The sequence below is a fragment of the Impatiens glandulifera genome, chromosome 7 (genome assembly GCF_907164915.1).
Source record: "Impatiens glandulifera chromosome 7, dImpGla2.1, whole genome shotgun sequence".
Taxonomy (NCBI): Eukaryota; Viridiplantae; Streptophyta; class Magnoliopsida; order Ericales; family Balsaminaceae; genus Impatiens; species Impatiens glandulifera.
Genome location: NC_061868.1, coordinates 3,943,109 through 3,968,044, shown reverse-complemented (window position 1 = coordinate 3,968,044; position 24,936 = coordinate 3,943,109). Strand labels below are relative to the sequence as shown.

Genomic DNA, 24,936 nt, shown 5'->3' with positions numbered 1-24,936 from the left:
AAAATCAAACCTATACGAAATCAATTATAAATACCTGTTTGAGTTTTGGACGTTGTCCCACAAAAACTAAACTGGAGGGCACCAACAAAATTTGGTCGTGATGATCTCGAGACTCTCATGGCCTCTGATTCCGCCGCTGTCTGGGTAAGTGTTCTTTCATATTTCGCCTTTTCGATTTGGGTATTTAAGAGAGGGAAGCTTTTATGGAAATGGTTCCATCGAGAATGATATCGATAGAGAAAACCCAAAAAAAATGAAATTACAATAGAGCTTGTTTGTCAAATAAGAGTTTAAAATTTGTCTTTGAAACGAATCCGTTTTTGTAATGTGAAGGTGAGGATCGATCTCAGAGATGTTACTTGGTTTTTTAACGGTTGCTCCCAAACATAAATCCAATGCTGCAGAAAATGGCTAATAATATTGCATTCCAACTTCACAACATGATGAAGTAAGTATTACTTATATTTGAATTTTAATTTCCAGCAAAGAACTAAGTTTTACTGTTATAACATGAACACAGACAGTTTTTGGACAAGATCTTTTATCTTTTTTAATGGAAATCAAGTAATCTTAAAGTTTTACAATTCTCTTACTAATTTATGAATTTAATTTTATCATTAGTTAAAATTATTTCTAATAAAAAAAGGTCAATATGTTAATGCTGCTTTAAAACTATATTCCTTTCTATCATCATGTTTCCATTCTTAACCTCTCAAACAAAATGTCCAAATGTGTTTTAGTTTGATATTTGAAAAATGTAAAATGAATTTGGATCCTGGTGATTTGCTTGTCAACCAATCTTTACTAAACTAAACTAAACTCATGATATTTTTTCATTTGAAGCTCCCCTGGTGATGCCTCTCACCAGACATCACCACCTTCTGAGGATAACTTTGATTGCATACCTTCTGCTAAAATAGATTCTACCCAGAAAACCAGCTTGCAAGATGAAGTAATCCCTACACTTGGTCTAGATGACCACTCTTTTGACATTTTTGGTGACAAAAAGAACTCTGATAATAGTGAAAAGGAATCGGGTAGCTCTAGTGACAGCGACAGTGACAGCGAAAGTGAGACTAGCGATACTGGAAGTGAAAGTGGCAGCCATAGCAAAGGTAGAAGCAAAAGTAAAAGTCCAGTGGGAAGTGGAAGTAGCAGTGATAGTGAAAGTGATGACAGTAAAGAAGGATCAGATGAGGATGTGGATATAATGACTAATGAAGATGACCAAGAGACGAAGCAAAAATTACAGGCTTCTAGTTCACCGATTATATGTGAGGATTCAGGTACTGTAGCTGCAGAAAATGGGATTGCTGCTGATGTACAAGATGGTGGTTCTGATCTAGTGGATATCGAGAATTATACTCCTGACAATGATAATATGGAAATGACTTTTCCTGCTAACTCTGAGGTTAACAAAGAATCTGAAAAATATATGGAACTTCATGAGAGCCCAATGAGTTTGGTACAAACTACCAAGGATAGCATAAAACACAGAGAGTTGGTGAACAGAAATATGGACACTCAATACCAGAAATATGGTGAACAGGTTGGGAAAGTCAAGGAATCTGCACAAGTCTCAAAACCTTTAACGAGTTTTTCTCTGAAAGACAACGAAAAGACTGATACAGACAGGTATCCTTTCGCGATACAGGGAAGTGGGAGAACACTTCAAACGGATCTCTCTGAACTCGAGTTGGGTGAATTTCGTGAACCATTGTTGGAGGTTACACCTGTGGTGGAAAAACAAATAGAACAAAATAATCCACTAAAACAGTCAGAGGACAGGTCAATTACTGATCCAAACAAAGGGAAGCCCGATGGAAGAAGATTTTTAGACCAAAGAAAGAAGTCAATTCCAATTCTTAACAACCAAGAGAGTCTAGTCAAGAAAAAGATCCCTGTTAATCACACTGACTCAACAAAACTTGGAAAATCTCAACAACCAGATATGATTGTTAAGCCAAGAAACAATGAGGTTGGAGGAAGCTATGACTTCAGTGTGGGAGGTGGAGACATTAACAGAAAATTAGCACCTAAACATGCAGAGCTATCTCATTCGTTGAAGAATGGGAGAAAACAAAAGTCTAGCTTGTTGACAGATGTAAATGGTCAACAGAAGGATACTTCTTTAACAGAGAGTACAGAAGAGGGGGTTGGTCTAAAGAGAAGGGAACTTTCTTCAGACGAGATTAGTTGTTCTTATTCTAAATATGAGAAGGCAGCTCCAGAACTCAAGGGACCAATTAAAGATTTCTCTCAGTAAGTAATCACATTTTTTTCTGAATTAGTGAGGTTTACCAAACCTTCATCTTTTTCTGTTTATTTTTTCTTATGTACGTTAGGTACCAAGAATATGTGCAAGAGTACCAAGCCAAGTACGATAGCTACTGCTCTTTGAACAAGACATTAGAGGGCTACAGGTGCGCTCTTTCTAGACTTATTCCATACCTATTCTTTCTCATGCTTCTAAGACTCAACTCATCACTAAGTAGGAGAGTTCTAAGGCAGGACTATTCAAAAGTTCCTATGACATAATCAGACTTTGTTTGTACATTTTAGATGGTATATTGATATTTGATTTGCATGTAGGAATGAATTCCACAAGCTTGGCACCGAGCTTGAAAGTGCCAAAGGAAAAGATATGGAGCATTATTATATTATTTTGGGAAAACTGAATGAATCCTACCGCCAGTGTAGCCCGGTAGGCATTTCTATTTGTTTTTCTTGCTAGCTATTTTATTACATGTATATCATGACAAATAATAATTCAACTCAGCTGACAATAACTGCTGTTAGATCTAATAAGCTAGAAGAAACTGCTGCTAGGGATTCTTGTTTTTTCATTTGGCAATATGTGTTTGAAGAGTTTAAACATTCAGAGATTCATCTTAATTGTTTGAAGGACTTATAATATTGAAAGATGCAACACTATATATCCTTCCTTTACCCTTCATTTCATGGTCAACTACCCAAATGGGGTTTGTAATACTCTTAGTCATTTAGTTTGCTTCAGCTCTTTTTTTTTTTTTTTTTTGTGAAAGGATGTACAAGAAATCTTGTTAGATGAAAATTGAATAATTTAGGTCAGATGACAAACATATGCTTAATATTTTTATTTTAATATTGTTGAAGTGTTATAGTTAATAAATATAATGGTATTTTGATAGATGATTTGAATGAGTTCATGGGGGAATGATCGATAATGTTAGAAATCCAAATAAAAACCATTTAACAAGCCCTTGTATTTGTGTTGAAGAGACCACATTCCTTGTAGAAATGGAGGAAATTTATATTCCATCTTAAAAGTTGTTTTATTTGTGCAGAGACATAAACGGCTGAAGCAGATATTCATCGTCTTACATGAAGAGTTAAAGGTTATAATCTAGACTATACTGTTATTTGCCTTTTACTTTTCTTCTTCTTTTTTTTCTGAAAGACTGTATACACTGTTTGTGTTAATTATTTGCAGAATCTGAAGCAGATGATTAAAGAATATGCCATATCCTTCCAAACGAATCCATTTCCAAATCCTAAAATCTTGCACAATGCTTACAAACGTGCATTAAAGTAGCTTTGGAGTATAGAAGCTTTTTGTAAATGTATAGAAAATGAAGATGTTTCTTGAAGCTTGAGGGTGATGGTCTTAACAAGAATCAGAGTTATCGTGGATCAATATTGTTAGAATATAAAATAATATATTTATAAGATATTATCACAATATTCTAAATTATGATAATATTAATTTTCTTATAGATTAATTATAATGTCTATATAATAGACATAACTTATGTAATCAAATATTATTTAATACAATTTTTTTTACATTCTAACATGGTATAGACAAGTGTTTTCGCAGTTTGCTAGCCAAATCTTTACTCCTACATCCTCTCATTTTTTCCATTCCGGTATGGCTTCCGTCTTAACATTCACATAGTCTTCTTTTAACTCTTGGATCATCGATTTAGGAGACTTTGACCATATGACAAAATTTTCTAGTTTGTTTAGCTCTTATTTGTCTCAACAGAATACTGTTTGGGTTACAAATGATTTTTTTTTACATATTCTAGGAAAATGGTCTATTTAGCTTTTTTCAAATTACCTTTGAACTTTATCTTACATATTTCATCATTAACTTCAAATTTGTTATATGTTAAACGCATTACAATGTTTCTCAATTGTTCGGTAACATTCTTCCTTTCTCACTATGTTTTCAAGACATAGCAACCGCGACAATTGGTGGGGTAAAGTCTGCAATGACTTATATGTCTTGGAGAATGTGCTTACTTCTTCACCGTTGGTCCACCAAATATCAACTAACTCCCCATTAGAGTCTTTGCATTCATGGCATAGACGTTATGGTCATCTCTTATTTTGTGTATTAGAACATCTTTTTCATACTTTAACTAGATAATGTAGTAGGTCTGACTTTATAAGTGAACCATGTGAATTTGCGAAACACAAACGTTTCAATTATTCTATTAGTGATCAGAGGATCATGACTCCATTTTCTGTTATTCATTCTAATGTTTAGTGCGCATCTCGGGGTACTAGTTGTTTCAGTTATAGATGGTTTGTTACTTTTATTGATTGTCATACTCGACTCACTTGAATTTTACTTACTTCGTCACAAAAATGAAGTATTTGAATGCTTTAAATTATTTAATGCCATGATTCATACACAATTTTAAGCTTTTATATAGATTCTACGGACCGACAATGGTATAAAGTATATTACAAGGGTTTTGAGTCTTATTTATCATCTTATGGCATTATGCATCTTACTGCATGTGTCAAAACTTTTGAGCAAAATGAGATAGTAGAAAGAAAGAATAATGCATGTTCCTGATTTTCTATAGAGATGCAATTTTGACTGCATCATACTTAATTAACCGTCTTCCCTCTACCGTTTATAAGTTCAAGACTCCAACATCATTTCTCTCACATATTTCAAAGCATCATCTCCCATTTCGTATATTTTGATGTGTCTGCTTTGTTCATAAGTTTGCTCCTTCGCGTGAAATGTTAGATCCCCGAGCTCTAAAATGTGTTTTTATCGGTTATTCTTCAACTCAGAAATGGTACAAATGTTATCATTCTCCCACTAAACGAGTGTTTGTTAGTCATTATGTCACTTTTTAGGAGCCGACTCCTAAAACACCTCCAACTAATGTTTATCCCTTCAGAGGAGAGTTTAGAAAAAGAATAAATAAACATGGAGATTTCTTCGATTCCCATGGAGTCTTATTCGATTCACATCTTTGTCACTCATGGTGAACATAAAGAGTCAGACCCTATTCCTTTTCCAAAATAGGAGGAAAGGGAAGCACCTTCTAGTAGACTTGATGGACCAAATTTGTTGACATACTCACGTAGACAACATGGAGATGATATATCGCCCCCTTAATTGTATAATCCGGAAGTTAGTCTCATAGTTGCTCCTTCCTCCTATACAAACGATAATCATTTTTTTTCTGATAAGGATGACAATTTGAAACCTCTTTGCGATAACCGAACCGAATTGCCCCGTTTGGGGCAGTTTTTCACCAAAACTGAACAAGAAAGGGGTGGGGATGGTATTCGTGTCCCCCGCCCCGTCCCGATCTCATCATCGATTTTGCCCCGAACACTATAACCACAATTAAATAGATAAAATCTCCAATATATTAATTTATTTATTATATTTTATAAGAGTTGTAAGTTTATTTCTTTATAATAATATAAATTTTCAATATACTACAATATATATTATATTAAAAAATCCGCTTATATAGTTTTATTGTATAATTTTTTATTATTTAAAAAAATATTTTATAAACGGTGCCCCGCGGGGATTTCTCGAAACCGAACGGGACGGGGATGGTATTAAAAAATTACCTGAAATAAAATCGGACAGGGATGGTAAATGCATTCCCTCGCCCCGAACCGCCCCATTTCATCCATACTTTCTGACCTGATCTTCCCATAGTTGTTAGAAAAGGTTCTCAACATCCTATTTCTAACTTCGTTTCTTATGATTCTTTATCTTCTTCCTATCGTGCATTTCTTTCCACTTTGTCTTCTCTTCATATTCTTCAGTGTTGGCAGGATGTTATACTTGAACCAAAGTGGAGAAGTGCTATGGGTGAAGAGATGAATTATCTTAAGAAGAGAGGCACATGGGATTTTGGATGCAAATAGGTGTTCACAGTAAAATATAAGCCAGATGGAACAGTTGAAAAGTGCTATGATAAGTTTTGGGTATAAATAGACCAATTTAGACCATACAATATTTGTTAAGAGACAAGGAGGTAAGATTACAGTATTGAATGTGTATGTCGATGACATCATTGTACGTGATGAGTGATGATGAAGATGAGATCAACTCAATCAAACAGTTGACGATTGAGTTTGACCTCTTGGGATTGATTATTTTCTTGGGATTGATATAGCCAAATCATCTCGTAAGATCTTTCTCTCCAAACGAAAGTATGTCCTTGATTTCATATCTGATATTGGGGTGCTGGGATGTAAACCTGTAGCCTCGCCTTTTGAAGCTAATCATAAGTTTTTCAGAAGTGTTGGTATCGAGGTGGATACAGAGATATCAACGCTTTAGTTTGGAGATTTATATACCTTGTTTATAATAGGCCTGACATTGCATATGTTGTTGGTGTTGTGAGTCAATACATGCATGATCCTCGTGAGACTCATACGGATGCAGTCCATTGTATTATGAGATACTTGAAGACAACACCAGGTAATGACTTGTTGTTTAAATCTCACGTTCACCTAGATGTTCAAACATATACCGACTCAGATTGGGCTGACTCCTTGGATATAGGCATTCCACTTCAGGCTATTTTGCCTTTGTTGGAGGTAACCTGGTAACTTGGCGCATCAATAAGCAAACGGTGGTAGCAAGGTCTAATGCCGATGCAGAGTATAGAGTTGTGGCTCTTGGCGTTAGTGAGCTCTTGTGGACTTAGTTTTACACCAACTGGTCCTATAAAGCTATTTTGTGATAACAATGTTGTTATCTTTATTGCTCATGATCCGGTTCAACATTATCGAACCAAGCATATTGAGATTGATCAACACTTCATCAAAGAAAAGATTTATAACGGTCTCATATGTGCCCCTTATGTAAAGACTAGCGATCAACTAGACGATGTCTTAACTAAGGGTCTTAGTTGTTACCATTATAATCAAGTTAGGCATGATAAATATCTTCGCTCCAACTTGAGGAAGAGTGTTAAGAATAAAGAGTTAATATTGTTAGAATATATAAAATAATATACCTGTAAGATATTATCATAATATTATAAATTGTGATAATATTAATATTATATTATTCTATTATATTAATTTTCTTATAGGATGAATATAATGTTTATATAATTAGACATAAGTTATGTAATCAAATATTTTTTAATACAATTTCTTACATTAAGATAATTTGCCATGAAATTATGTATAATCAAGGAAGTTTACAAAATTAGGTAGGGTTTGATGATGGCAGAAGTAAAATAGAAATGAGAACCATGTAGGATATTGTTTCTATACGATCTATTACAGGACCAAATATTTTTAACATACATCATTAATTAAGTAAATTATTTTGCTACATGCCTTCTGTTCACTTGCAATTGAGTCTTAGTATGATAATTTAGACGATTGCATTTGAGCATGCAGGAATTGCATGTCTACAAGTGTGTTTTTGAATATTTAGCTGACTAAACTATGATAGTTTTAAGCTCCCTATGTTCTGTTTATGAGTTTCTATGTTATGATTCTCAGCTTTCATTCTTATGAAGCATGCATTTTGATGGTCATTCTATTCTGTTTTAGTTTGTTATGGTTATTTTTGTGAGTGATATCTCTCGAAATTTAACTGATGTAGTTAATAGTTGCAGAAAAAATGACTATCAATTGAGCTTTTTAACTGTATGGAATGTTAACTGGAAATGTTAGCCCCATGACTGGTGAAAATGTGAAGCCAACCTGTAGTGGTAAAGAAGAGGCCTTCCTAAATGAATAGATGGGATTTCTCTGTAATATTATATATCTTTGCCTTAGGAGGAATGACATTTGATGAAAAACATACCGGTTAGAGTTTAGATATGCAGCAAAAGTTAAACCAGCTATTGTTTACATTAGAGCACCACAGGCCCTAGCTAAAAAAATGTGAATGTGAATAGTAAATAATAAAATTATAAACGAGAATAGTAGGTACTATACGAACTTAAGTTTAAAATCTAAAACTAAGTTCATTTTGAATATATTAAATTAAGTTTTGCTAATCCAAATTAAAAAAAAAAAGTTTGATTAAAACTTTGAGTTAAGGTCTCAATTTTAAATTTAGTTGTGGTTTTCAACCATATTTTAGTAACAATTGAATTAAGGAATAATGGAATATAAGTTTACTTAAAAAAAAAAGTCAAAATATCTTTTAAAGTTTAAACTTTACTAATTTTGGTATAAGATTGCTATTTCAATAATGATTCAAGATTATTTCTTAATTAATATACTTTTTTTGTGTGTATATTTATATTATAATTAACAAATTTATTTTATTGAAAAATGATACATAACAAATTACTTTTAAATAATTTGAAATTTTGATTGTATATTTTTATGAATTATAATGTGAATGATAAAATATCATACAAGTGAACTCAATTTATATAAACTCTCTTTTCTGATTCTTGTAATAATTATATTGTCACTATTTGTTATTTAAATTTGTTCATAAACAAAGTATTATTTTGAGAATCTACTCTAACTTAAAAATAACAATTGGATTTGTGAGATTTTTATGAATAAAGTGAATTAAAAAGTTGTGTACTTGTTCATTATAAAATCTTTTGGGGGAAAGTATTTACTATAAAATATAAATATTAGTATATTACCTATATTAAAATAAAATATTAATATTATTAAAAAAATGAAAATATTAAATTTAATATTCTAATTTATTAATATAATATGTAGCAAACTTGTAAACAGACTATCCTAATTTTTTTAAATTTTTTTAGATAACTCTAAAAGCGAAAAAAAACTCGGTAAGTTTCATAATAATGAGTAGCAAACCAATTCGATAGTTTAATTTGTCACAAACTTAGGTTAGTATACCAATTAAATAATTATATATATTTTAAGAAATATTTTCTATTTCATCTGCGTTTGTAATCCAACGGTTAGGATAATTGTCTTCCAAGCAATAGACCCGAGTCAACTCCTGGCAGACGCAATATTTTTTTATTTTATTTTGTCTCATTTTTTACATAGTTTTTGGTACAATGAATTAAATAGTCTAGTTTATCACAAATTTAGGTTAGTTTACCAATTAAATAACTTTGGTTGACATACCAATTAAGTATTGTCGGAAGAATCTCTACCTAAAATTTTGAGTGGTTGTAAAATTTGTCTTTGTATGAGGGTAGGTAAACAACGTCGAAAAAAGTTCTGACAAATGTTAAACGATCATAAACAAATATGGTTAAAATATTGAAAAACTCGTACAAAAATTATTAGAAAATACCTATAAAATGGTATTAAATGAAATAGAAAATCCAGAAACTATTTATTACAAGAATAAAACACACATAGTTCCGATAACACAATCTCTTTTACTATAAAGAAGGAGACGAATACGAATTCGAGAAATTATCACTAAAACGATTGGAGAGTATAAACAACAGATGACGACCTACCAATGATTGAGAGTATTATTTAGGCTATAAAAATTCGAAACAACAAACTTGATCCGGCTAAATAGAAGGTCGTATCGAACAAAACACATATCTAACTCAAATTTGAGTGGTAAAAAATGTAACAAGGCACGTTCTAATACTAGAAAAGGCATCGAAAAAACCATGATTTTCAACTTCTTTAGAGTTTTTTTTTTCTATTTAGAGAAGAAAGAAAAATGTTATATAAGGTAGACATTCATAGTTTCACAACTATTTAATATGAAACTAATTTAAATGATTTCATAAAGGACCACAAAATCATAGATTCGATTCTTATTTAGAACGCCTTAAGTTAAAATATGTGTTTACGATAGTTTTCCCTCAAAATATTAAAAACATATTAAGTTTGATAATATCAAACTCGAATTAATATTTGGATATATTTTAATTTAATTAATAAAAAAAATCACAAATTTCAGAAAATATTAGTCCAGCCAGTTATAATTACTGTCATTTTGATCTGACTCCAGTAGTTTCCTCACAAACAGAGTAAAACGCAAAACGCAATTCCTCACGACAACGACGGACGGACGAACTGGTCTCCCGATTAGTAAACGATGAGCAGCGACCCTCCAAAGCTCTTCACCAACAAACCCAAAAAAGGTATTTCTTCTCTCACCATTCTTCTTCTTCCTAATCACGATTTTCTATTCTATTAACATAAATCTTGATGATCATCAGCTCTGTTAAGAAATCTCCCGCAGCAGTCTTTGACAATGGAAACTCCGTCTTTACCCAATACACCGCCGCCGCCGCCGCCTCCAAAGCCGTCAACGGATTCATTCGCCCGCCGATACAGATTCCTCTGGCCCCTTCTCCTTACAGTCAATATTGGAGTTGGAGGTTTTATTCTTTCTCTATTCTTGCTTGCATAATGGTATACCCAAGCTAATTTGTAATCTAATCTGTTCTATGCATGTGGGTTATTTGACTTTAAACTGTCTTCAGTGTGTTAGGTCTCATTTTCTGAAATAGACCTCAGGATAGCTCAATTTAGAGTGTGTAGATTGAATCCATTAGAGAGGGTCCTTGCTGAATACAAAACCAAGATCAAAATAGATGGGATATCGCTATCAAGAACCCTAATGATTTTGGAGTAAACCCACCAAAGAGACCAAAGGCCTAGGTTCGACGACTAAGAACACTCTAAATTAAAGGGGGGTCATAAACCCGGGTCACAAAAAGAAGATTTTGGTGTAATGTTTGCTTAGTTTAGGTTTTTTTCAGTGCAATATCTCCGATCATGTTTTGCCACCACTATTTAAACACTTCTATTGCTAGAGTCTGTTACGAAAGGAATTGAGAATTAGGGCTGTAAGCCCTAGTTCTCAGGGCTGTAAGCCCTAGAATAAGCTGACAGATATAATTGTCAGCATTTATTTTACAAATAAGCTGTTTTATCAGTAAATATTTTATATTTTAGTAGCTGGACAGCTGTAATTGGTTTTGGCGGGAAAATTTGGAGGGAAAAGAAGTTACAGCATTTGAATGATTAAGAAGGCAGCAATCTGAGAATGCAATTCATTCAATCAATATTTCAATCTAAGGTTAGTAATAACTCTCTCTCCTCAATTCCTATTCTCCTCTACACCTCCTGGTTCACGGTTATTGCTACCTGATGCTGGAGTTAAACGTCTAATTGCCACATCCATGGAAGCCATCAGTGCTTCAATCCGATCAAAACGAGCATCCTGTGCCGATAATCTTTCGTCCTGTGCCTGAGTACGACTTCGAATTTCATTCAATTCCGTTTCCATACGCGTTTCCACCATAATGCCAAGAAAGGTGCTCTGATACCAGTGATAAGCTATGAATTAGGATTCAGTAATGTTTAGATCTAGGGCAGAACAGTACCTTAGCAAAAGATTGAGATTGGACAGGATGAGAAGAGATAAGGAGAGAATTTGTGATTACAGATTCTGCAATCAGATAGATGAGATCAGAATTGTAGAGGAGAATAGGAATTGTAGAGGAGAATAGGAATTGAGGAGAGAGAGTTATTACTAACCTTAGATTGAAATATTGATTGAATGAATTGCATTCTCAGATTGCTGCCTTCTTAATCATTCAAATGCTGTAACTTCTTTTCCCTCCAAATTTTCCCGCCAAAACCAATTACAGCTGTCCAGCTACTAAAATATAAAATATTTACTGATAAAACAGCTTATTTGTAAAATAAATGCTGACAATTATATCTGTCAGCTTATTCTAGGGCTTACAGCCCTGAGAACTAGGGCTTACAGCCCTAATTCTCAATTCCTTTCGTAACAGAGTCTTGCAGACAAAGACAACCTTAAGATTTTTTTGAGCAATCAAGCTATCTTGTAGCATGTCTTGAATGTATGTAGAAAGTGAAAGTTGTTCTGGAAACCCTTATGTTTCTGTATCAGGATCCGTCAATAACTTTTTGTATTTTTGTCGGACTAAATTCAGTTTTCAAATGTGATTATACCTGAATACAATCGACACATGATAAACATGGTAAAAAATGTGTTTCCAAATGAACGCTCTATCTTGGCTAGTTTGTCATGGAACTTGAGTTTGGATATGGCATAATTTTCTTGTGGAAAATAAGCTCATTCTTGAATGTGTTACAACACCAAATTATAATAGATATAATTGGCATAAGCCATAGATGAAAAGGTAGAAGAATGGGGATGAGAGGCTCAGTAGAACGGCTCTAAGGCTTAGATGAGAGAAACCGAACAATTCAAGTTCATTCAATAGCAATTCAACATATCTATTGCATGTTAGTTGCTAATATTTGTAGTACTTGATTAATGACTAACTAATTAGTTAATATCTACTAACATAATCGTTTATAACTAACAACTAAACACTAATTATTTATTTAACTCTGATGTGAATTTGCAAGATAAACATTGAAATCCTAGAACCAGGATTTGAACAGCCATGAAAGTAGTTTTATGTTTTAGTGAAATTTAACACTTCAAAGAACAGACAGTGGAAGAAAGGAAATTCAGAATGGATAAGAAAACTTAAACATATGTGTCTCTACAGATGTTCCCTGTCTATATCTTGTCAAGAACAGTATTATTTTCGAAGATGATCATGTATTATTTTATCATGGATCTTAATAGTGATAGCTTTTTAAAACTAATCCTCCTTGATGGATATTATTTTCTTTGCTATTATTTGGCTTTGAGTTTTGCCTTGGTGGGCTCTTTCGATTTCCTTTTGTTGATAGCTTACAATTTTTTTATTATCCTTTGGGATCTCTGTTGAGTATTTTTCCCACTTTACTTTCATTTAAAAAAAAAAATTGTATTATTTAGCGCTATGTTGTTTATATAGACCCGTATGATTTGTTTTTACAAAAAAAGTTACAAGGTTCATTTTGCTTCTTGAACCTGCAAAAAAGGACCGTTTTGTTTCCTCTACTCTTAAAAATTGCTCAAATTACTTACCTACGTTATGTACAAGTTCTTAAACCATCATCTCTATCTAATTTCTGCATATCCTTAATCTCAATCATTGACGAAAACAATATTTTTCTTTCCAAAGTGCATATCAAGACATTAATGGAGTTAACCAAACCAAATATTATATGGAGTAATTTGAGCCATTTTCGAAAATGGAGGAAGCAAAGATCCTGCCACAAATTGCAAAAGTAAATCGGGTTTTGATATAAGTTCAGTAAACAAAATGAACTCCTTTCCTATTTAATTTTGTTAAGATAGGCCCTCATAAACCAATCACCATTCTTCATTTTGTTGATCATCTGAGCCTCTACTTTTAACTGTTGTTTTTATCTGATAAATATGGATATTTCTTTGTAGCGTACTGGTTCATGAGAACTAAAAGGGACACGAGTGTGGAAAAAGCAGTGAAAGTGGAGGAAATTCCGACACATACTCCAACTCCAGCTTCTGCTACTGTAGCGGTTACAGAACCGATAACTTTGAAGCCTGTTATTGTTGAAACTCCTCCAAAGCCACTTGAGCCAGTACCCGAGAATCAACAGAGGGAGCTTTTCAAATGGTTGTTGGAAGAGAAGAGGAAGATAAAGCCAAAGAATGCTGAAGAGAAGAAACAGCTTGATGAAGAGAAAGCCATCCTCAAGCAATTCATTCGCATGAAATCGATTCAGAATATCTAAGCTAGCTCTTGTAATAATAGCACCATTTCCATCAAACTGGTAATCCGACACATTTTATCTTCATATTTTGTACATGGTGTTGCACATTACTTCAGCTGTTTGTCATTTCTTTGAATTCTTCGACTCATATTTCCAAAAAGTGGTCAATTCACGATGTTTTTTAAAACCATCTACATTTCACTTCTGTAATATTAAGAATAACTTATTTCTGGTTTTGATTTATTGTGAAGCTCTTTTGCCCTGTTGTGTATAACATCAAAGCTTAGTTGTTGTAGTGGCCATTGAAAAGGCTGTTTGATGCTAAGGTGGTTTATTTAGATTATTTGGGTAAATGACCAGAATACCCTTAGTTGTAAAATTTTAGAATATGTAAAAATATAAAGTTATAGGGTATTTTGGTATAGCAATTTGAATTACAAAGGCCACTCATCCCATGGACAAATTGTGACTTGTCACTTTTCTTGAAATGATCCAAACTTCTCTTTGTAATTTGACTAGTTTTTTAGGCTTGTGAATATTTCTCAATACAAATATTTCTTCATATGTCAACCCAAAACTTAGCTTCATGATATTTTGCTGTTTTTGCTAATTAAAATAATTAGAGGGAGCCAATATTAGAAAGAAAAAAAAAGTTCAAGTCTTTATTTTAGGATTCTAGATGTCTTGAATTTCATGAGCAATTAAAAAAATAACATATAAGGATTTTTTATTTATTATAAATGTAGGAAATTAAAATTATGAATGAAAATGAGATTTTTTTTTTTTTTTTTGAAAATACATTTATCATCCTCACCGTTCTACTTCGAAGATTTTTTTATTATCATTTTATTTCGTTTTGTTTTGGGAATCCTCAAGGGATATTGTTTATCCATATTTTTTCTCAATAAAATTATATAAATAAAATTTTTAATATAATATATATGGTAAAAATTCTTATTATTATAAATAAATAAACTAAATCTCTTATAAAATATAAAAAATAAATAATTATATGAATATATTTAATTGTGATGATTAGTGTTTGGGATTAAATAAGGGTGAAACGCAAATATTATCTCCGGTCAATTATCAGTCAAATCGAAAAATTTTGCTCATATGGGACAATTCGAATTGGAAATTGCAAGGTGAATTATAACACATTTATAACTTTTATTTAAATTTAAAACGTTTTAAGTGAGAATAACACGTAATATTTGATTTTTTATAAAACATTCTTCTTATTTTACTACCATGAGTTTTTTTGGTAAGAACTTGTAAAAATAAAGTACATGTTTTGGTATGTGAATATATATGGTTGGAATTTCATGTTTTTAGTTACACTTACAGTATATAATGAGACACACCAAATCATTTTAAAATTATAACAAAAATGAAAAAAGAATTCAAAACGTTGATAAAAATATTTCTAGTGTTAATATATCTGGAAATTGTATGTGTTCATGAAGTTATATTTTACTTTTTATTTTGAAATAATACCACTAATTAGATTAAATAAATCACAATGAATGAAAACACTATTAGAATCGAAAAGAAATTGTATGATACATATTCAAGTTGTAGAATCAGTGATTAATTATAACTAATATGAGACATGTTATTATAAAGATAATCCAACTCACTTTACAATAGGCCTAACAAATAAAGAAAATACGTGTGACGAAATTTCCTCAATTTTAGATTTCCTAAATATTTTCCTAAAAGTATGAATTCAGATCTAGATATTAATAAATATAATAAAGTACACGCTTTTCTTTCAAATATTGTCTAGATTGAATATAATAAAAATAAAGACAATTAAAAATCTAAAAGTATAAGTCATTTATTCCGAACTGAAAACAATTAAAGAAAATTTATTAAGCAAGTTTAAATTAGAGACAATTATAATTATAATATGTACTTCAGTTTTCGATCTGAATTGTTCGTTCGAGACAACAGTTTTCTTCCGATTTGACCCATAGTTAATCATATATGTGCGTAAATAATTTTTTGTATCTTTTACCCCGATTCTGTTCCAAACACTATAAACTAAGAGTGTAAATAAATCGACCAAATCAAACCGAAATTGCTCAAACCAAACCGAACCGGCCAAATCAAATTCATTACGATTTTCTTTTTATTAAACATTTTCCAACAGTTCGGTTTGTCTGTTCAAGGAAAGCTAATATTACTGTTAGAAAGATCCCTCCGGCACACCACCCGAGCCGACAAAATAGGAAGTGTAAAGATCTGCCCATTAGCATTCCTTTTTTTTACTAAAAAGATATTCCAATCACAACTGAAACCGCTCAAACCAACCAAATATTTAAAAAATAATATTTAAATAAGACGAGAACTTAAATACTTTAAACCGATAATGATGAGTAATATATTATAATTATTAGATCATAACACACCTTTAAAATAATAATAATGAAAAAATATCATGAATGTATAATAATAATAATGAAAAAATATCATGAATGTATAAAGGTTGGTTAATAAATCATCGAAAATATTTATTAGTAGACAAATTTAATTTTAAAATTATTGATTCATTCTTAGAGTGATGTTTAATAAAAAAAAACCGAATATTATTAATATTATTTGTATTTATTTATATACATTCAAACATGCTGGTGTTGTTATTGATATATATTTAATCTATTTCGATTTTATAACCTTTCAAATCAACAAATCGACAGTGTAATTAGTAAACCGGCTTTAACGTTTATGGGTAAATAAACCGACCAAATCGAACCGCTTATCCCTTATTATAACACAATTAAATATATAAAATTATAATTTTTTTTAATTTTAATTTTTTATAATAATATAAATTTTAATGTATTACATTAATAAAATTAATTTTCGTTTATAATTTTTTTTATAATATTATATAAATGTTGTTTTTCGGATATTTTTTGAAACTGTGACAAAAGATGGTAGTAAAAGAAATTCAAAAGTAAAACTACACCAAAATGATAATGCGTTCCCTATCTAGATTATCATCCATCCTAGTTTAAAAAAAAAAGAGTAAAAAAAGTAAAACAATTAAAGAAATAATTTTGGGCCCTAATTTCTATTTTTATAAAATTGGATTATTAGTTAATCAGTTAATCGATTCTTTATCTCTTTTCTGAGCCCGAATATTAGCAAGTATACGTTTCTTCATCAAAATTTGCCATCGAGGAACAACTGGATTGGCTTCCGGCGAATTTTCCGGCGATAATCATTTGATATCGGGGCTCAGATACTCGCGATCGCATCTTTCACAACAAGGTTTCATTCTCATTACATGTTTTTATAAACCTTATTGATGAATTGATGAATGAAATCTAGGGTTTCTGTCATATTCTTATGCGTTAATCATGATGAATCGTGTGAAGAATGAACATCTCTCTTCTTCTTCTTATTTTTTCTTTTTATGCATTCTCATTGCTAACTCGATCATTTTGAAGGTTTCATTCCAATGACTGGGAGAAAACGTAGTTACCGCGATTCATTCGATAATAGGCGTCCTTATCCTCAAGAAGGACATCAACGAGGTCCTCCTCCTCGTCAAATGCCTCCTCCTCGTCATCCAGCAATGTTGGAGGAAGAGCTAGAAGTGCAGCATCACGAAATCCGTAGGCTATTGAGCGACAACAGGAGGCTGGCTGATGACAGAGTTGCTCTGCAGCAGGAGCTTGGAGGTGCAAAGGAAGAACTTCATAGGATGAATCTGTTAATTTCTGATCTTCGTGCTGATCAGGATATGCGTTCCAGGGACCTAATTGAAAGAGGTTTCAAGATGGAATCTGAACTTCGAGCTACCGAACCACTCAAATCTGAGGCTATGCAATTACGTTCTGAAGTACAGAAATTGAACACTATTCGGCAGGACCTGAATGCTCAAGTTCAGAATCTCTCGCAAGATATTGCCAAACTGAAAGCTGATAATCAACATATTCCGGTTTTGAAGTCGGATATTGATGGACTGCGACAAGAGCTCATGCGCGCAAGGTATTTTTCTCTCACAGTGCTAATGAGATGCTTGAATATCATTAGGATATATTTTAAATAGGACAATATGCTACATAGGGCTGCCATTGACTATGAAAAGGATGTAAGTATTGAGTTGACGGAACAACGGAAGGCGATGGAGAAGAACCTACTGTCCATGGCCCGTGAAGTTGAAAAGCTACGAGCAGAACTTGCAAATGCATCGGGTATACCCTTTTCTTCTGGTACATCATCTAATAACTCCTTGTGAATGATTTAATTATCTAATTCAGTTGCCTGAATTACAAATTAATATAATTTTGTTTTGGCACTAAGTTGAAAACCAATTGCAATTAAAAGACTTTTGCACATATAGGTGTGTATAGTCTCTTTTTTTTAGCTCCTTTTATCCTTCTCAATCATATTTGTCACTCATTTTATAAAAAAAACAATGCATTTTGTTTTAGACCACCATCTTATTTTTAGGTTTTTCAGTTTTTCTTTTCTTGCATGTTTACCTGTCTAATATTAATACTATTATATCTTTATTTTGGGTTCCTCAAATTGTAATACCTTAAAGATTTGGGTAGATAGATATATTCATGTGCTTTGTACATCATACTTATACTATACATGCTTAGGAGACAAGATGGTATGAAAAGATAAATATTGATCCAGATTAGAAATTCTATAGACCTTCCTTGAGTTTCTTGTCTCCCACTTTAAGATGCCAAGTTAGATGTCTCATCCTTTTATAATATCTTTAGCATGCCGCACTTCATTCTCTTTCTTCATTTTCTTATTATATAGTTTAGACTTTGTTATTTATTTTGTTTGTTTTGGGCAAAGATGTGGCATATGGGGTGAAGTTCAATAACCATGAAGGTGGGTTTTCTGCTTCTTATGGTGATCCATATGGAGTTCATATGGTATGTATTCTCATAAATCCTTGTAAATATTTTATTGTAAAATCTCGACAATCATGTATTTTTCATTTTTGTACTTGTGCAATTATGCTTTTCTGTCTATCCTAGGGCGCTGCTGACAAGGGCTCCTCATATGGGCTGGGTTCTGCATCCAGGACAGGACATGATAAAAGGATGAGTCGTCATTGAGTCTGGACAATTGAATCACATCTGGAAGGCATCCTGCTGCAGCTCTTGGCTATCCTCCATAAGTTGCTTAGAATCTTTTAGATATATGTATGTTCGTATTACTCTATTTATCTTTACTTGGATATTGTTTGCTATGCGATTGACGAACATTATGAGGCCCAGGTTTGTTCTCTTTCCCATTATCATCTAGTTTATGTTGTTCCTAAGTTGAGGACCAAAGTATCTATCTGTCTATCTATCTTCTTTTTTTTTTGGATAATTTGAATAATATATTGTGAGGATTGGTCTTCGGTGACTTAAGTTATAAGTCGGATGGAGAAAATGTTTTATGAATTTTTAGATTCTAGTGTATCAAAGGGTACATCTGCAAAGCTGGTCTGAACAAATGTACTCAGGTTTCTTCTCTTCCACTATCGGCTAGTTTATATTGTTCCTCAGTTGAGAACCAAAGTTGTCTGCTGGCTTATAGGGATTTAAATACTCGACCTTTTTGGGACAGAATCAATTTTTTTTTTGGGATATTTTGAATAATAAATTGTGAGGATTGGTCTTGAGTGACTAAGTTATAAGCCGGATGGAGAAAAAGTTTATGGATATGGAGATTCTAATGTATCAAAGGGTACATCTTTAAAACTAGTCTAAACAAATGTACTCGAGGGGTTAGATGTGATAAGTTGTTTTAACAGTTTTTACGGGTGAGCACTACTGAAGTCCAAATATCTTGCTAGTGGATTGGGATTAGTCACCGCCGTTGTGAATACAACTTATCTGTTTGGAAGTTAAGGTTTACAGTTTATATGGATGTTCAGTTCTGTGAAAGGTTGGACAAACATTGTGTTCTAGTCTGCTGCCTATAGTGTGGAAGATTTTAATTTTGAATATTCTTGACTGTCACAAGTTTGAAAGGAATTTCTCATCTACACATCAAGCGGAACCATGCGATTGCTGGAGCAGATTAATTATAACAATATACAGGCACTGACAGATACTTCTGTAAGTCCCAAGTGAATTTTCATCACTGGTTTCTCTAATGCATTCATTGATATAATGTTGAGACTTGTAAATGTGATGCTTAGATGCATCTACATATGAGAATAAGTTGGCTAGACAAAGCTTGAAGTTCATGTTCTCGATGGATGCACCTTGAATCATGTTAGGGACTGCATTCCATCTTTGTTATTTGCTGGACTTTAGAATAAAGGAGCAGCCAGATTAGGAAGAAGATGATAGAAAATGGAGACAGGAAGAATAATGCACAAGCCTTTGTTGTGCATAATTCTTTTGTGTTGAATGTTCACTGATTCTATACATGGATACATTTGGATGAATATAAATAGGTGAAAAAGGGAGAAATGAGTATAGAGAACGAAAGAGGAAAAACAGTTGGTTATACCAAGAGAGGCTTCGGGAAACCAATTAGGAGAGTCATGTGTGAGTATCTTTAATCATGATAGATGATCAACTTCTGTTTTGTTAAAATCGTCCCGCCAACAAAATTGGGTGGTACACACAGTGAGCTTGTCTCGAAGAAAGACAAAACACTTAGAAGACAACTATTTGGTGAGGATATCAACAAAATGATCTTGAGTTTTGATATACTGAATAACAAGAGTCTCTTGAGAAACACTTACTCGAACAAAGTGAAAATCAATGTGGTGACACCACAAGGCACGAGACATAGATATGTGGTTTCACTTTGGGGAGATTGAAACTGACATAATTCAGTAATGGCAGGAACTAAAGCTCGATATTCAAATTTTGTGCTGTAGCGGGAAACCATGGTTGCTTCAAATTATCACCAACGGAGATGCAGTAACCCCGGTGGTGGACCAATGATAATCGATACTCCCAACCCATCCAACATCAAAATATGTGGCGAGAGACAACCATAATAGGGACAAATAAGAAATCCATGGTAGAGTGTGTGTGAGGATATCACAAGATGTGATTCGTGCTGGGAGATTGTAGAACTTGATTTGTCCAGATGACAAGACACACGATTATGCCGAGTAAGAGTGAGACATTATAAAGTCCCAAGATTGTTGCGATAAATGAGAGGATCATGAAGAAGTTCATCATCATGTTTAGCGAGATAGAGAAACCAACAACAACCAGTATGAAGCGGTTTGGCGTGTTGTATGTCAGCTAGAGTCCAAGTCAAAATGGTGAAGATAAAATTTGTGTCTAAGGAATAACCCTGCAGGTGTTCGAATGACTTCTACCACGAGAAAGTAGTGAATAGAACCCATGCCTTTGAAGGGAAGCAAATCCCGTAAAGTAGAAGAAAAAATGGAAGGTTTGTTGTTAGTGAAGATGATGCTGTTCACATAAACAATAAAGTTCACTAATATGTTCTGAGATATTGTTTAGTCCCAAGTCCCAACAATGCTGCGATAAGTGAAGGGATCATCGAGAAGTTCACCATCATGTTTAGAGAGACAAAAGAACCAACAGCAACCAGTCTGAAGCAATTAGGCGTGATGTATGTCTGACTGAGTCAAAATGCTGGAGATTGTTTGTCTAAGTAATAACACCGAATGGCTTAACCCCAAGAATATAGTGAAGAAGACTTATGTCTTTGAAGGGAAAAAAATCGTGTAACTTGTTGATGGTAGAAGAAAGATTGGATGATGTGATGTTAGTAAAGATGATGTCGTCTACGGAAGCAAGAAAGTAGGGAGATGCATTATCATTGTTATAAAGAAACATGGATGTATTAGACTTGGATTCCACAAATCCAAGAGTAAGTACAATTGTGCAAAGAGTGGAGTGCAGGCATAAGGGGCTGTTTGAGATCACAAATAGCTTATTCAGAGCACCTTCATCTATCAAAGTGTGTGCATGGATTTCAGAAGAGAAGATGGGCAACATTACTCGTGACATTGAGGTGACATCAACTTATTTAGGCAAGTATTCTCTTTTTGACGGTTCATTGACCCTGGTTATTTTTTGTTTAACAAACAAATTGTTGTGATTTTGTTTGTAGAAGCTCTTTTGTGCCCCTTACTTCCACTTCATTTGTAGGTATACATGAAGTAATGCCATTTACTTTTTCTTTGATTTATTTTGTTATAGACCTCATAAGCTAGTTGGGTTTATGTTTGAGAAAGGTAGGTTAGTAGTAACTAGCTATGGCATAAAATAGTAACATAGATCTAAAGCTTACATCTCAAGTTGTTAAGGAAACTAGGACAATTGTCACTTTGTTAGAATACGTGACAAGCTTTATACCTAAATAGAGGGTTATCACCTTTGTAATGAAGTAGGATGTGTGGCAACCTTTATGACTAAATAGAGGGCTACATGAATAAATATTACGTATGAAATGAATTCAATGAAGAATGGACTCTTTGTCTCTCATTTAAGTTCTCCCATCTCATCTCTATTATTTTATAATTCTATCCTATTTTATTACATCCTTAAACCCTTAAGGTGTTATGTTGGTACCACATCTAGTGATTTTTCTTGTGTGGCTAAAGAAATATTAGAAGAAGATCTTATCATTGTTAGAATCTCGTTGGAGCAACAGGCCCAACCGCTTCAACAGATGGACGCGCATCTACTATAAAAAAGGATGGAAGAAAGACGAATATACTTATTGTATTGTACTTCATGTGGTTTGAAGGTGACAAAGGTGAAGAGTGGATTGACACAACCTAACTGTTCTTCCAACATAAAAAAATGGCTGGGGACACTAATTTACAAACAGATGTAGGCCTGTTTGGAAACACCTTTTGGATCTGAATTTAGATTCAGTTGAGAAACTACCAATACATTTCTGTCAAATGGTGGTTGCACTAGTAGAGGCGGGCCGGAGAAAAGGGACAGCATGTGTTCGGGAAATATGGAACGATTTTTTCTCAATCAATCACGACTTCAGTTTTTTGCAGTTTTAGAAAACTTTCATTTCCACTGTCTGTGATTAGGTTATGTTCCCAAACATGATCTCATCTGAATCCATCTAGACGAGATATGTAATAGAAAAAAGTGTTTCCACATTGGCCTGTAGCAAAATATATGAGAGGACATGCACATAAGTGGTAGGCTTAACTTGGGAGGAACTAAAATATGCTGCAAGAAGTCATTTCGGTTCGAATATGGAGGATCAATTATTTGAATTGGTACAGAAAACATCTGGGTGGAATGAAAACAAGGTTGGGAAGGAATACCTTAGTTGAATAGGTGAAGAAAGTTGGGAAATAGGCGAACGTGTTTATTTCTTCCTCAACCTTTTCCGTACATATATACCCATGCCAGTTTTATAATAATTGAAGATGAAATCACATGTCTCTAGTAGTTCTTGTGTTTGTTCCCCCAAGTCTGTTTTGATACTTGTGCATCTTCCTGAATAGTTGTTGAATAAGCAAACATGAAACTATTAAGCATTGCTACTGAAATTTTCCATTTCCAACTAAAAGATTGTTTTATCTTGGAGCCCCATCCATTTACCATGAGGGTGTTAGGACTGAATGTTGGATAGGTTGAAAATATTTTTGGTGGTGGAGTAATAGGTGACCTGGGCATTTAGATGCTGATTTAGTGTCTGCCTGCTATAGTATGGGATATAGGTGGAGGAAAATCTTGTTGAACACAGATAAATGTTCTTGATTGATATCGACTTGACATTGGTTCAGACATTTGGTTGAGAGTGCTTCGACCATTGCTTTTATGTTATGGAAACACTAGAAGACCCAATAATTTGGTATCTCTCAAGAACTTCATTTTGTTTCTTTGCCTTGTATGTAACAGAAAAATTGCTACTTTTGAGAATAAATGTGATTGAAGATCATATCATCTTGTATGGGCTGACATGGCTATTACTGGATGGTATATCAATGAAGAAGACTCTAGATAGTGTATGAGTGGAAAAGGCGAAGAATAGTTTAGGATTGAAAATTATTTCTTAGTTACAACAGTTTGTGGCTTTATAAGATAGTTTTCTTTCTGGGTTAATTAATTGTTCCAGAGTTATTCTCTCTTTTAGTACTGGCTATAAGTCATATTCGAGACTCCAATTGGTAGAGGGTGCTGGTGATTTGCTATTCATTTAGTTTTTCTGTCTTTGATAGATTAGAGACTGGATAAGAAATATAGATCAGATTCCTTTATACTTAACTGGTGGATCAAACAACTAGGGAGTAAGGTTTCCTCTGCATTGATATTTCTGTCTATGAACATTTTATCATACCCAGAAAGTCTTAGCATGTGGTGGGATCCATTTGACCTGGTTATTTAGTCATTTAGTTCGGCTCTTACTTTGTAGAGTAGAGAATCACAATGACCCCATCTGGAAGCACTTTTCTATCTTTATCTGGTAACTAAATTAATTTAGAAAAATAATTATTGGCCTTTTCTCATCTGGATCCGCATATGCAAACGCAAGTTATGCCAAAGCTTGTTAGATTTTGTAGCAAGCATAGAGTTATTTGAAAGTTTCGTGCTTGTTAGTCTTGTTAAATTCTTGTTCTGTCAAGTTGGGTTTTAATTTCTAAATTTTGATGATACTAATATATTTTTTTTGTAATGTTCTGCAGATGTCAACAAGGTGAAAGTGAGTATGTTGTTACTTTCTCCTATTTGGTCTATAACAACATATAAGTGTGGCGAAACAGTGAAAAAGAAAATGAAGCATATCCTACTGAAAAGAACTGGGCAACTGCCATACCCAAGAGTCGTTTAGCCCTTGGAATTTTAAGAAATTGGCATGGTCAATAATCATTGACTTTATTGGATGCATAATCCATTTTCTTAACGAAAAAAGATGAACATTGGGAGATTCAACTTGGTGTCTTTGGAGCAATATGAGAAGGTATTTCTCTGACTTACAGTATTCGTTTTCTTTGGGTATTGAAGGTAAAATCATTTCTTAACGTTATCTCAGTCAGTGCGAGGAATACATAGCCATTTTCTTAGGCGATCTTAACCTGTGATTACCCTGAACCTACATAAATGGTTGGTAGGTAGTATATGTACCAAATGGATTTAGCTTACCAGTTGGCTAGTATTT

At 33.2% G+C, this 24,936-nt stretch overlaps 4 protein-coding genes across 6 annotated transcripts; all 4 read left to right on the top strand.

Annotated features, from left to right (window-relative positions):
- Positions 1-42: 42 nt before the first annotated feature.
- Positions 43-3,723, top strand: LOC124945842 (protein IWS1 homolog). Its single transcript, XM_047486351.1, has 7 exons — positions 43-144; positions 334-448; positions 844-2,262; positions 2,346-2,423; positions 2,593-2,704; positions 3,327-3,377; positions 3,473-3,723. Exons 2-7 carry the CDS (start codon positions 396-398, stop codon positions 3,572-3,574), a joined length of 1,815 nt encoding a protein of 604 aa, XP_047342307.1. The 5' UTR covers positions 43-144; positions 334-395; the 3' UTR covers positions 3,575-3,723.
- Positions 3,724-5,215: 1,492 nt separating this feature from the next.
- LOC124946201 (uncharacterized mitochondrial protein AtMg00810-like) lies at positions 5,216-6,968 on the top strand. Its single transcript, XM_047486774.1, has 4 exons — positions 5,216-5,273; positions 6,432-6,546; positions 6,630-6,739; positions 6,838-6,968. The coding sequence occupies exons 1-4, from the start codon at positions 5,216-5,218 to the stop codon at positions 6,966-6,968; spliced, it is 414 nt and encodes a 137-aa protein (XP_047342730.1).
- Positions 6,969-10,200: 3,232 nt separating this feature from the next.
- LOC124944439 lies at positions 10,201-14,072 on the top strand. The gene is made up of 3 exons (XM_047484691.1): positions 10,201-10,337; positions 10,416-10,577; positions 13,535-14,072. Exons 1-3 carry the CDS (start codon positions 10,292-10,294, stop codon positions 13,852-13,854), a joined length of 528 nt encoding a protein of 175 aa, XP_047340647.1. The 5' UTR covers positions 10,201-10,291; the 3' UTR covers positions 13,855-14,072.
- Positions 14,073-16,982: 2,910 nt separating this feature from the next.
- LOC124944972 (protein FLX-like 3) lies at positions 16,983-24,541 on the top strand. 3 transcript variants are annotated; one of them, XR_007099968.1, is made up of 6 exons: positions 16,983-17,112; positions 17,292-17,835; positions 17,914-18,059; positions 18,664-18,743; positions 18,849-19,016; positions 24,464-24,541. XR_007099968.1 is itself a non-coding variant. In XM_047485325.1 (5 exons), exons 2-5 carry the CDS (start codon positions 17,303-17,305, stop codon positions 18,927-18,929), a joined length of 822 nt encoding a protein of 273 aa, XP_047341281.1. In that variant the 5' UTR covers positions 16,983-17,112; positions 17,292-17,302; the 3' UTR covers positions 18,930-19,229. The 3 variants fall into 3 exon arrangements, 2 of the variants coding, with proteins under 2 accessions (XP_047341281.1, XP_047341279.1); XM_047485325.1 differs by lacking the exon at positions 24,464-24,541 and having other exon boundaries at positions 17,914-18,041; positions 18,849-19,229; XM_047485323.1 differs by lacking the exon at positions 24,464-24,541 and having other exon boundaries at positions 18,849-19,229.
- The last annotated feature ends 395 nt before the right edge of the window (positions 24,542-24,936 follow it).